General features: G+C 40.0%; 1 protein-coding gene across 2 annotated transcripts in view; it reads right to left on the bottom strand.

Moving 5' to 3' along the window:
• Window positions 1-10285: 10285 nt before the first annotated feature.
• FAM210A (family with sequence similarity 210 member A) overlaps window positions 10286-14364 on the bottom strand; it is a 52363-nt gene continuing 48284 nt past the window's right edge. For both annotated transcript variants that reach the window (XM_057504020.1, XM_036897260.2), the window contains exon 4: window positions 10286-12738. In XM_057504020.1, the coding sequence (XP_057360003.1) occupies window positions 12505-12738 (234 nt within the window). In that variant the 3' untranslated portion in view covers window positions 10286-12504. The remainder of the gene's footprint in view (window positions 12739-14364) is intronic.

The following is a 14364-nucleotide window of genomic DNA, read 5'->3' as shown; positions in this document are numbered from 1 at the left end:
CCCCCCTTATCCCTCCCTACCCACCCATCCTCCCCAGTCCCTTTCCCTTTGGTACCTGTTAGTCCATTCTTGAGTTCTGTGATTCTGGTGCTGTTTTGTTCCTTCAGTTTTTCCTTTGTTCTTATATTCCACAGATGAGTGAAATCATTTGGTATTTCTCTTTCTCTGCTTGGCTTGTTTCACTGAGCATAATACCCTCCAGCTCCATCCATGTTGCTGCAAATGGTTGGATTTGCCCTTTTCTTACGGCTGAGTAGTATTCCATTGTGTATATGTACCACATCTTCTTTATCCATTCATCTATCGATGGACATTTAGGTTGCTTCCAATTCTTGGCTATTGTAAATAGTGCTGCGATAAACATAGGGGTACATTGGTCTTTCTCATACTTGATTGCTGCATTCTTAGGGTAAATTCCTAGGAGTGCAATTCCTGGGTCAAATGGTATGTCTGTTTTGAGCATTTTGATGTACCTCCATACTGCTTTCCACAATGGTTGAACAAGTTTACATTCCCACCAGCAGTGTAGGAGGGTTCCCCTTTCTCCACAGCCTCGCCAACTAAAAAAATACTTAACAAAACAAATTTAAAGTGTTTTAAAACAATAAATAAATTTAACTAAGGAGGTGAAAGTTACATGTCTTATAACTAAGGAAATTATAAGACATTGATGAAAGAAATCAGAGAAGATACAGTAAATGGAAAGGTATCCCATGTTCATGAACTGGAAGAATTAATATTTTTAAAGTGTCAATACTACTAAAAGTCACTACTACTAAATACTTCTTAAGATTTCCTTGTTTTTTTGAGGTTGTTTGTGGTTCCATACAGAATCAATACAATCCCTATCAGGATACCAATTTTGCTTTATATTCTGTATGGAACCACAAACAACCTCAAAAAAACAAGGAAATCTTAAGAAGAACAAAGCAGGAGGCATCACACTTTCTGATTTCAAGCTATAGTAATTAAAACAGTATGGTAATGGCATCATACAAACAGACAAATAGTCCAATGAAAAAGAATTAAGAGTCTAAAAATAAACCCATACATATATGGTCAACTAGCATTTGACAGGAGAGCCAAGAATACTCAGTGGAGAAAAGACAGTTTCTTCAATACATGGTGCTGAGATAATTGGGCATTCACATGTGAAAGAATGGAACTTGAGCCCTATCTTACACCACTCACTAAAATTAACTGGAAATGGCTTAAAGCCTTAAATATAATAACCTAAAAACATGAACAAAAACATAGAAAAGATGCTCCCTGGCATTGCTCTTGGTAATGATTTTTGGCTATGGTACCTAAAGCACAAGCAACAAAATAAAAAATAAACAGGTGGGATTACATCAAGCCTAAAATCTTCTTCACAGCAAAAGAAACCAACAAAGTGAAAAGACAACGTATGGAATGGGAAAAAATATTTGCAAACCATGTACCTCATAAGGGGTTATATCCAAAATATATTAAAAACACATAACTCAATAGCAAACAAATAATCCAATTAAAAAATGGACAAAACACTCACTTTTCCAAAGATACACAAATGGTCAACAGGTACATGAAAAGATGCTTAACATCACTTGTCATTAGGGAAATGCAAATTAAAACCACAAGATAATCTGGCCTCACACCTCTCAGAATGACCATCAACAAAAAGATACAAGATAACAAATGCCAGTGTAGATGTGGAGAAAAGGAGGCCCTTCCAAACTGCTGGTGGAAATGTAAATTAGTGCAGCCACTATGGGAACAGTATGGAGGTTCCTCAAAAAGTAAAATACAGAACTATATGATCCAGTAATTCCACCTCTGGGAATATATCCAGAGGAAATAGCAGCATTACTTAACAATAGCCAAGACATGGAAACAACCTGCAAGTCCATCAATGGATGAATGAATAAAGAAGAGATGGTATTATACACAATGGAATATTACTCAGCCATAAAGAGGGAAAATTGCCATTTATGACAACATGGATGGACCTTGAGGGAATTATGCTAATTGAAGTAAGTCAGAGACAAACACTGTATGATCTCACTTATATGGTGGAATCTAGAATAAACACCAAATTCAAAGAGTTCAGAGACTTGTGGTTGCCAGAGGTTGGGGGCAGGGAAATGGAAAAAAGGGGCTCCAAAGGTACAAACTTCATTATAAGTACTAGTGATATAATGTACATGACAACTATAGTTACCATTGCTGTATGATATACAGCAGAGTTATTGAGAGTAGATTCTAATAGTTTTTATCACAAGGAAAACTTATTTTTCTTTTTACTTTATCAGTATGAAATGATGGATGTTAACTGAAACAATTGTGGTAATCATTTCACAGAACATGTAAATGAAACCATCATGCTGTGTGCCTTAAATTTGTACAGTGATGTAAGTCAATTATTTCTCAATAAAATTGGGGGGGAAAAAAAAGCAGGCACAAATTTTAATTAGTACCACATAGGGTTGGAGTACCCAATGTCAAGGTAAAGACTACAGCACGAGGCCCAACCTTCCTTTCTATAGGATATAAGTAAAACACACATTTCTCTCCCCATTAATCTAGACCTAGATTTTTTTTGGTTAATGAGCCACACCATGTGGGGTGGGCAAGGAGGTTGTAGAGCCTTAATAATAAACTATAAAACTCCAAAGACAGAATAATTAAAAATAATTTCCTTCCCTGCCTTGCCGCTCCCCCAATCTTTTCTCCTTCTCTGGCTTTCTTTCTGGGAAGGTGGGCTGGTGATGGTGTGGAGATTGGTTAATACTGACTGCCCTTAGAGTTTCCGTCACCTCCCCTGTCTAGGCCTGAAGTAGACCCTGGATAACCTTCAGGATCCAAGTGCTGGGATCTTGCACTTCAGGGCTCCTCTCCCTTTTTGTAGCTAGAACCCACACCATGGTCTTCATTTTCCTTTGCTTCATGGACACAATCACTGTCTTCTGCAACACCATCTAGGAGGACTCACCTTCTGCCTTACTGTCAACCTCCTTTAAGCCTCAGATGAACACATCTATTCTCCATCACTGACTAGAAGTTCTCCCACCACTTGCTGGACTCTGTAAGTGCATCAGCCAAGCACAGCCTGAGGACAGGGAAGGTGAGACGCTCCAGCCCCTCAGTCCTCTGCATTCGGATGGAGGGTCTGCCGTCCATGACAGAAGCAGGTCAGCTTCTCCCTCTCTGGCTGATGAGAAGTAGGCATGCATGCTACCCACATGTGAGTGACAGAGGGACATGAGGCAAATGCAGCACAGCAAGCTTTAGCCTCTCAAGGCCATTAGACACTGTGCCCTCCATAGTGGGCCCCAACGACAAGACACTGAAGAACACAGCTTTTCTCTGTGACACTTCACGCTGTTTCAGAGCTGCTCCCAAGTTGCCAGGGTTTAGGATTGGTCATTTCCTTGGGATTCAGAGAGGCCAGCCTGTGTCCTTTGGTGAAACCTTATAGTTCTTAGTCCAGGATATACTGAACTTCTCAGTGTTAAAATTTTCTACAAATGCCAGCTTCTCTGATCGCTTCATATGTCCCGGTGATTGGCCCCACATAAGTGGAAAATTCCAACCTGAGCTGGCTCCAAGTGTGCCCCAAGTACAGGCTCAGACATCATGACCAGGGTCATGACTCCCCCACAGAGGCAACAGGAAAGAGCAAACTCCCTTTTTATCAAGGGGCAATGGGGAATTTCCTGAGGTCAAATCCTCTTTGGATATATGAAATGTTAAACATGCACAGATGAATAAAGGCTAGATCTAATTACCAAAGTTTTGATTACTTACTCTCAAGGAATGGATTTAGGTGTTTCAAAAGAGCTACTAACTGCTTTGCCAAGATCAATCTAAATAGTAATAAGATGCTAGCACTGAGGCCACAGCAAACGTCCCATCTTGTAGTCTGGGAGGAAAATGAAGCTGGAGCATGAGAAACGAATGCTTCCTTACTGTAATCAGAAATGACACAACAAAATAGCTACTTTTTCCCCTTTCTGTCACTAAAGAAAAAAAGATGAAAACAACAGAATGTAACAGTTGAAGAAAAATTATTAAAAGCCAAAAGATGAAAGACACCAGTAGAGGAAAAATGATGTTAATAAACTGCCTTTAGCTCCAAAACACTTCAGAAGTCCCAAAGCATGGACTTACTTTATCTTAATACCTGGCACCAGAGGACGAATACCAAACCAAAGTTGAGGCGGAAGTTCAGATGCAGCTTCTGTGCCTCTTTCAACATATTGGTCACTATGTTCTAACCACAAGGGGCAAAATTCTATATAAATTCTCTATAAGCAACTCCACATGTCATATGCTTCGAGTAGTCTTTATGGAACACCTGAGGTTTATGACTTAGAAAACTCCTATTAATTTAAAGTGCTTCCAAAATGATGCAGTTACCTAATGGTCTAGATTTCTCAACAGAAGTTGCATAGGTGTTGTGGACAAAAGTATTTGATAGTACTTTTAACTTCTTTTGAAAAGTAAGGCTTGCCCTTTATTTCTGAACCCAAAGAAGGAGGAATGCAAATTATAGCCTACCACACCCTGTACCTTCTTTAACAGGGGAATAAAAAGTACCTGTTGATGGAGCACCATAGCAACCAAGCGCTGTAATTCTATCTACACCTGCAGCTTAGCACAGTCAGAACCTCTGGTATATGAGGACTTTACAGCCTGTGCTTCTGGTCCCCTTAGCACAAGAGAGAACTAAGTAACCACAATTTTTGGGGAAGTAAAGCACCAGTGACAATTAAGTCACCATATTAAGTGTCCAAGGGAAATACTGCCTCAATTCAGTAAAATACAAATTAGCCAAGACATGGTTCAGTGATTACGGAATCTCAAATCTAATACTTAGAGGTGCACAGGTAGTACAAGGCAATATCTGAGATATTTGTGTATAAAGAAAAAATGCTGTATATTCTTTTTTAAAAATATCTAAATTAGGAGAGATTCTCAAGATGGTGACATGAGTAGGGAGGCAGAAGTCTCCTCCCAAAACCTTATATATTTTGAAAATACACCAAACATAACTATTCCTAAAAGAGTGACCAGAAGATACAGTATTTCAGCGAGGCTACATCTACATCTGTGAGAACTCAACATCTCACGGAAAAGGGTAAGATACAAAGCCATGACCTGGTAGGACCCAAGCACTACCCCCAATCCAGCTCACTGGCAGGAGGAAAAGAGTAAGAGTGGGGAGGGAGTGGAAGCACAGGACTGCTAAATAACCAGCCCTAGTAATCTGCACCGGGAGCACAGACATACATTGCATGGTGTACTGGATATTAGAGGAACGGAAAGCAAAATCGGAGACTAAGACTGCAAACAGGTTCCCACAGTTGGCTGCCGTTGGACAAAAGAAAAGCGGATGCTTTCGAAGTCTTAAAGGGACAAGGGTTTAACAGGGGGACAAAATCGTCCTGGCACACTCAGCCCAGCAGGCTGGGAATTTTAAGGAATTTGAGGAACCCTAACCACCTAGGTGGCAATACAGCTCCAAAGCCCCTCACGGTGATAAGCAGGCTGCCGTTCATTCCCCACCACCGGCACTGCAAGCACACCAGCTGACTGGCCATTGTTGCAGAACAGCCAGGGGAGCAGCCGAGCACACAGAAACCCCACAGAGGCTTCTCCCTGCGTGCGGCTAACCGGGCCAGACGCAGAGGCTGACCCGTGCGCACAGTTGACCAGCACAAACAGCAGAAACCCGTGCAGTCCAGAAGGCACAAAGGGGCTTTGTTCTCAAGGTGAACACACATTGCTCACCTGCAACCCCAGCCACTGCCCTAGGCGATCCCAAAGGCTGCACCACCCATGGCAGCTCAGGGGGTTAACCCAGAGGCCACCCTTAAGCCTGGATCACCGACACAGAGTAAGGAAACCGGCACAGAGTCCAGGAAGCAAGAAAGGGCTCTGTTCTCGCAGTGAACCCCCGCCAGTGCCCTAGGCCATCCTGAGGACCGCCCAGCCCACGGCACCTCAGGGAATTAACCCAGAGGCTGCTCCCTGAGTGCAGTTGACGGGCACAGGCAGCGGAGACAGCAAGAAGACCAGCAAGCAGGAAGGGACTTTGTTCTCCTAGCTGACACATGTGCTACTCACTGGCGACCACTCCCACCACCACGAAAAGGCACAAGAACCTTGTTCAGTCCAAAACCCCTCAAACACTAGAGAGAGGGCCTGGTGAGACCGAAAACACCAATCTTACTGAAAAAGAATTCAAAATAAAAGTCATAAGCATGCTGATGGAGCTAAAGAGAAATATGGAAGACCTAAGGGATGAATTCAGGAGGGAGATAACAGAAATGAAACAAACAATGGAAGGACTTAAGAGCAGACTGGATGAGGTGCAAGAGATTGTTAATGGATAGAAATCAGAGAACAGGAATACAGAGAAGCTGAGGTAGAGAGAGATAACAGGATCTCTAGGAATGAAAGAATATTAAGAGAACTGTGTGACCAATCCAAACAGAAAAATATTCATATTATAGGGGTACCAGAAGAAGAAGAGAGAGAAAAAGGGACAGAAAGTATCTCTGAAGAAATAACTGCTGAAAGCTTCCCAAACCTGGGGAAGGAAAGCCTCTCAGATCATGGAAGTCCACAGATCTCCCAACACAAGGGACCCAAGGAGGACAACACCACGACATATAATAATTAAAATGGCAAAGATCAAAGACAAGGACAGAGTATTAAAAGCAGCCAGAGAGAGAAAAATGATCACCTACAAAGGAAAACCCATTAGGCTATCATCAGACTTCTCAGCAGAAACCTATGTGTCTATGTGCAATACTCTCTTGGACATAAAGATGAGCAACTTCTTCATAAACAGGCAAGGGAAACAAAAGCAAAAATGAACAAATGGGACTATATCAAACAAAAAAGCTTCTGTACAGCAAAGTACACCATCAGTAGAACAAAAAGGTGTCCTACAGTATGGGAGAATATATTCATAAATGACATATCCGATAAGGGGTTGACATCCATAATATACAAAGAGCCCAAGCACCTTAAGAAACAAAGAGCAAATAATCCAATTAAAAAATAGGCAGAGGATCTGAACAGATACTTCTCCAAAGAAAGAAATGCAGATGGCCAACAGGCATATGAACAGGTGCTCCACATTGCTAATCATCAGAGAAATGCAAATTAAAACTACAATGAGATATCACCTCACACCAGTTAGGATGGCCACCATCCAAGACAAACAACAAATGTTGGTGAGGATGTGAAGAAAGGGGAGCTCTCCTACACTGCTGGTGGGAATGTAAATTAGTTCAACCATTGTGGAAAGCAGTATGGAAGTTCCTCTGAAAACTCAAAATAGGAATACTATTTGACCCAGGAATTCCACTCCTAGGAATTTACCCTAAGAATGCAGGAGCCCAGTTTGAAAAAGACATATGCACACCTATGTTTATTGCAGCCCTATTTACAATAGCCAAAATATGGAAGCAACGTAAGTGTCCCATCAGTAGATAGGTAAAGAAGATGTGATACATATACACAATGGACTATTATTCATCCATAAGAAAACAAATCCTACCATTTGCAACATGGATGGAGCTAGCAGGTATTAAGCTCAGTGAAATAAGCCAGGTGGAAAAGACAAGTATCAAATGATTTCACTCATGTGTGGAGTATAAGAACAAAGAAAAAACTGAAGGAACAAAACAGCAACAGAACCCAAGAATGGACTAACAGTTACCAAAGGAAAGGGACTGGGGAGGATGGGTGGGAAGGGAGGGATAAGGAAAAAAAGGGGCATTATGATTAGCACACATAATGTGGGGAGGGGGGAGCACGGGGAAGGCAGTATAACACAGAGAAGTAGTGATTCTAATAGCATCTTACAATGCTGACAGACAGCAACTGTAATGGGTGGTGGGGACTTGATAATGGAGGGAGTCTAGTAACCATAATGTTGCTCATGTAATTGTATATTAATGATACCAAAAGAAAAAAATACTTAATTTAGTTTTAAGGAGCTAAGACATCTAACTGGTATAATGATGATACAGAATCACTTTAATTCCATATGTCATATGCTTAGAGTAGTCTTTATGGAAAATAAACTGTCATGTCCACAGAGTAACCTTTATGGAATTATGAAAACAGAGTACAAGGCGACTTTAGCCATGCATTTGATTAAAAAGGTGAGGGACAGCAGCAAGTTTGCTGGCCCACTCTTCTGGAAGGATGGGCCACATGATCTGCCCACTAGAGATGGAGGGAGAAGTGGTGTGCACAGCACCATCAGGCACACATGTGCACACTCACCTTTTTCTTTCTCACTTCATAGTACTCTATCAAGGGGTCAAAATTCAAAACAGAAGCTGGATAAAGGGAGGGAGAAGGAAGGAAAGATGGATGAAAAGGTCTATGCAATTGTTTCAGGAAGAATGAAGATGTGTTTGGGCAGCATGTGGAACATCTTTGAACCGTCCTATGACTTTTCTTACAGACCATGCTGTTCCAGATAAAAAGCAAGGGAGCAAAGCACTCCCTTCCAGGGTGTTCTCTGCGAGCACTTTTATCTGCAAAGAGAAGCTGCCACACTCTGGGAATGAACCTTGGCTTGCTGGGCACTTCCCCATGACTGTCCAGTAATGTCCTCAGAATAAAGAGTAGGCTTAATATTGTATTTAGCCATAAAAGTCTCTGAAATCAAGATGCATTCTTTCTACTAAGATAATTTTTATCAAAATAGCCAGATAATTCCCACAGGATAATTATGATCTGTAATTATTATTGTTGGTGACTACCAATGATGCATAGGAGGAAAACAGTTTTATTTTCAAAACCTAACCTTGAAAAAGCAAAACAATCAAAAATTTGTTCTGACTAGCTAAAATGAAGCAACTTGACACAAAAATCACTAAGGAAAAATCTCAAGAGGGAAAAATTGTATCCAAATGCCTCACTCAGAATTTCTCAAAAATAAGTTATAAGCTCAAAATGCAGGAGAATGATTTCTCAAGAATCAGAAGGCCAGGTTAAAATTCATGGCTGAAGATGAATTCTGGGAAGGAGTGGGCCCGTAGTACATTAAATCTTTAAGGGAAGAATGAAGTCTTGACTCTACTGTACCTTCAGAGATACACAGGGTACAATCTTTTGGAATCCCATTTAGTGCTAACTTGATATTTTACAGCATACACAGGGACCAAGAAAGACTGCCAAAGTTCGTATTTCACAAAATGCATAATTAAAATTGCCCAATTCTGGTTCTAAAGCTTTCTGGGTCAGGTGGTTAAACACCAAGATGGTGGAGATGCTCACACTTTTCTATCTAATGCTCCTGTGTTACTTTGGCATCTCGGCTGACATGATCTGACACATTGTAGACCATGGCATGGATGAAGTCAATTAAGAATTAAGCTTTAAATGCCCCTAAATACCTCAAACCAACATTGTAACACTTAATCTACTTTAGTTTAGACTTTCTGGAGACTCAAAGTTTGGAAAATCTGAAATAAATGAAGGACCCCACTTCAAAAAATGAGCTGTGACCAACTGAAGCAGTATGTCTACATTACCAGGAAAACAAGTATTTTTCAGAGAGAATTAATTCAGAAAATATGTATCTCAAAAATACATTTTATAAAAATGATTACTTCAAAAGTATCAGGGAAGATGTACTTTTTCTGTCTCATTTACTAAAATCAACTTCTGTCCATTTCACTAGTCACTAGATCTACTATATGCTACAATAGCGCTGTTTACAACATCTGGATTGGTTAATAGACAACTTGCTTTTCTTCAAACACCTGCTCTGCCCAAACTACTAAGATCTTTAAAATCCCTGGAATTATCTTCTAAGATCACTGAAATAAGACAGCTAATAGTTGCATTTCATCTTTGTAATATCAAAAAAAACTGAGGATTATCTTTGAAGGAATAATTTTATTATTTTCCCTACTGGGGGGAAGGTGACCTCAGTATATACCTTTTTTTTTCTCCTTTTTTTAAATCTGTAAACTGTACTCTGTTGTATGCAAGGTGTTCCAGTAAAAGACATCTTTGGTACTTCAAAGGTTGGTTTTGCTATTATTCTTGAATAACTAAGTCTCTGACTTCATCTATTTTTCATTTTGATTACTAATCGGCTTTCAATTATTAATTTAGTTACCCATTTCATGTGAGTTCAGTCTCAGTCAGTCCCACTCCTCCTGTCAACACATCCTGCTTAAACACAGACAAGCACGGCCAACACTGGAGGGGCTCTGCCTCCCAGCTCAGAGAAGTTATGCGCGAATTAAAACAGTCTGAGGCTTACTGTAAATGAAATAGGGTTTATTATATATAGCAAACTACATGCATTTACTATATAAATTGATAATTCATTTAAGTTGATACACATCACTATATTCTGTTACCCTAGGATTAGCACCCAAACAACCCATTACAGGTATCACCCTTTTAAGCTACTGTATTGTGCCTGAAGAACTAGGTTAGCAATATGCTCCCAACAGCATTTGACATGATACAAATATTCCTGATGCCAAATGATGACAGAAAAATTTCTCACATCTTCAGAGAATATTTTACTAGAGAATTCCAAAGCACTCATCAGCATCTCACTTTCTATAGCTGGATAAACACAACCCAATTTGGATGGCAACAAAACTCAAATGGACTGAACAGAAGAAGGTAGATAGCCAGGAAAAGGAAAATTTAGTCTCAGTGACTTTACGAAACCACAATTCATCCCCAGTGGAAAATATGCCCTGTGCAATGTGAAAAGAGTTTTCACATATTTAGAAATTGATTTAGAAGAAAGAGTTACATAAAACACAAGATTTTAAAAACACAGGCATAGTCTCAAATGGTTAAAAAATAAAAACAAGAAATTTGTAGATTCTTACCATGTCATATTTGCAAACATATCAATTACTTAATAAAACAAGCTAAAACATGTTGTGTTTAGATTTGAAAATGTGCTGTTAATTTGAAATCATGCCATGAAGACAAGCCATTCTACCTGATCAGGACTGTATGATCAGACCCCTCACCGCTCTGTACAACCACAAGATAGTAAATTAAAACATGCTCCAATATAATGGAGATGCTTCCAATATAATGGGAATCAGATGTTTCAAATGTAAACTTTTTTCCCTTTAAAAAGTATTTTCTAAATTTGGCCATACTAAGTATTTAACAGAAAATCCTGCTGATGAGCACTGATCCCTGCAGGGCTGTTTCTGCCAGGGCCTCTGACTGTCTCTCCGTTTACCAGACACTCAAAACAAAGATGATCTAGATAGAGCCCATTCCCTCTTCAGATACCAATTCAAGGGTTAGAACCAAAGGAAATGGAGTAAAAGGAAAGAGAGACACCCATCCTCAAACATACCCACACCATCATAGCAACTTTGACATCTGACACCAGCTTAATTTCATTCTAAGCAGATCATTTAATGATAGTTTTGCTATTAAAAAAAAATTCAAGTGAAATGCTCAGGCAAGGATATTTCAATATGAGGGGAAAAGGAGCAGCTGCAATTTACAAATTTATTCCATTATGAAACCAGCGTCAACTCTGAAATGAAGACACTGGGAGAAGGTGCTGGCTTGTGGAGACAAAGGCTGTCTTGGAGGCAGGGCAACCCTCAGCAGTTCCTCAGCTGGAACCCTTTACCCTCCTCCAGACCTGTGTCTGCCTAAGAACCACAAGCCTAAGTTGCTGCTTAAGATATTTGATTTCAACCATAACCTTAAGGTATAATTATTGTCACTTTTCCTCTGAAAGATTAGTTGAAAAGGACACAAACAATTTACTTACTTTTATGTTCTAAATGGAAAAGTAGTATGACCATATATATTTCCTTTAAAAAACTTGATTATGATAAGCTTCAGGTAAAAATCATTTCTAAAGGGCCAATTTTTCATTTACATATAGTCAATACATCTTATTCACATATATGTGACTCAAACTATTCACCTTTCTTCATATTAAGTCTCTATTTTAACTGGTATGTAACTGCTATATACTATATTTATACAAAGACTAAATAACCTCTTATTTGCTGGCAGTCTCAATGATAACAGTTTGTCTCCACAACTGAAAAATGAATACAGTTAAAACCTCCATGAACAGCATAAAGATGAAGACCCAGTGTTAACATCCTGTCCAGGGCCCCATCAGTTATTCAAGGAGTCACCTACTTTGTATAAATTATCAACTGCAACAAAACATAAAGCAAGCATCATTCTGAAGACCTTGAAAAAGAGCTCTGACTTGTAAGACATTAACCATTGCTTAATGCTGCCATTGATGTGAAATTCTTATACTCAGTTCCTTTTCCCTTTTCAAAAAACACAGATTTTTTCCATTGATATTTAACTCTAAAAAGGTATCTTAGTTATTTAACCCTCAGACAACTGGCATATTTAGGCAACATACTACAAAAAAATATTTAGGAGCACGTATCTTTGTCCATAGTCTCCAGAGGGTTAAAGTGCAAGAACTATCTATAGCCTATTACATAAGGCACCCTATTCCACTTTTTTCTTAAAAGAAACCTTTTCTTTGGTTTCTTGCAGTTTTTCCGTGAGTCTATCCTTTGTCTCTCCCATTTTCTCTGTGAGAAGTTCCTTTGTCTCTTCCATCCTGTCCTGTAGATACTCTGTCACAGGGGGTGGTGTTGACATGTAGCCTCGACTGCGTAAATACTTCACAGTGAGGGAGGTTCCTCCCAAAGTCGCGGTATAGCGGGCAGGTGTAGCAATCTGATGGAAAAAGCCAACAGGCAGATCAATACCTGATTAGGACTATCCTTTGAAGCAAAAACAATATGAAATTAAAGTCTTGGTAATGACCAAACAGCATAAATCACTTTATTGCTTTATTATGTGGTTAATCTAATGTGGTTATATTTTATACAGATTTTCCCTCCTAACAAGGTTAAGCTCATTTTATACATGTTTGCCACTTAGCCACTGGCCCAGGATTACAGAATATTCACAGTGGAAGCAATGAAGTCTGTAACCATGTACTGGTGAACCTGAGCGCAGGCTCACTGGGAAATCAGAAAGGAGGCTCAGGACCACCACACCAAAGTCCTGCTGACCTGCAGACTCTGTATACTGGAACAAACTAGAACCAAACTACTTCAAATGGTGAGAGACAAACATGAGCCACATGTCTATTCAATGAACTTAGTTTAGTTTCACTTCCAAATCTCTTTCCTTTGACTTTCCTAGGCCTTATGCTACTCTCTCATTATAACCCACACTGAGTTTGGAATCCCTACCAGGAACTTCTATGAGGCCAAAAGGTGGCAAAATGGTACATATATTGCAGATATGCACAGGTTTAACTCTGATCAGAGATTTAAGGACTAAAACTAAATAGTAGATGTAACTAGTCAAAGGGAATCATAATAGCAAAGAGTCTGCATTACACCCTGAGGCTTTCCTTTTAAAATTCAGTCTTGTTGTAGGCATGCCATGTACCAAAACTCTTTGAAAGCTGTCTGTGCTCCTTATCTCCACTTTTCTCTTGAACTTATCTAGGCAACTTGCACCCCTGCTGCTCCCCAGTCACCACAGGACCCTGAGCCGGTAGGACCACCTGAGACAGCTCCCACTTTTTTCCTCAGGCACAACCTCCACTTGGCTTCCTGCTTTCCATTTTCCAGCAGCCCCTTTCCAGTCCTTCTTGCTGATTTCTCCTGTTGCCCTCCTCTGAACACAGTGGGACTGAAGTCAGTCCCTGGACCCCTTCTTTCCCCCCACCTCACTTGCCTAGTTTCACGTTGGCAGTGTCATTTATATACCAGCGATTCTTAGATTTAAATGTAACTTAAAATTTCCAGACAGAGCCTTTACTCTTAATTCCACTATATACAACCACCTACTTCTTTACCATTTGCATGTCTAATAGGATCTCAAGCTGTCATTTGTTCAAAACTGACCTCCTGAGTCCAATGGCTCCATCCCAAACCTGCTCTTCTCAAAATTGCTGCTTCAGAGGAAATGGCAACTTTTATTGTTCAGTTTTCAGGCCAAAAACCTGTAAGACAGCTTCAAATCCTCCTTTCTCTTATGTAATTTACATTCAATCTATTAGAATATCCCCTCAGCTCCACCTTCAAAATTTACCAGAATCCACTTGCTTCTCACCACCTCTCCTGTACCACCTTAGTCCTGGCACTATCAGCAACTCCCCAGACCAGCTGCAGTAACCTTCCACCAGGGCTCTGGGCTTCTACTTGTCCTGCTATATATAGATATTCTCAATCTCAAAGCCAAAGTGATTTTGTTAAAACACAAGTCAGATGTGCAAATGCCCAGTGACTTTTCATCTCCCCATTAATAGGCAGTGTGCTCACAATGGCCTTGCAGGCTGCCCTG

The sequence above is a fragment of the Manis pentadactyla genome, chromosome 6 (genome assembly GCF_030020395.1).
Source record: "Manis pentadactyla isolate mManPen7 chromosome 6, mManPen7.hap1, whole genome shotgun sequence".
Classification (NCBI taxonomy): Eukaryota; Metazoa; Chordata; class Mammalia; order Pholidota; family Manidae; genus Manis; species Manis pentadactyla.
Note: the sequence above shows the minus strand (reverse complement) of the source record. Positions and strands in the feature narration are given on the sequence as shown.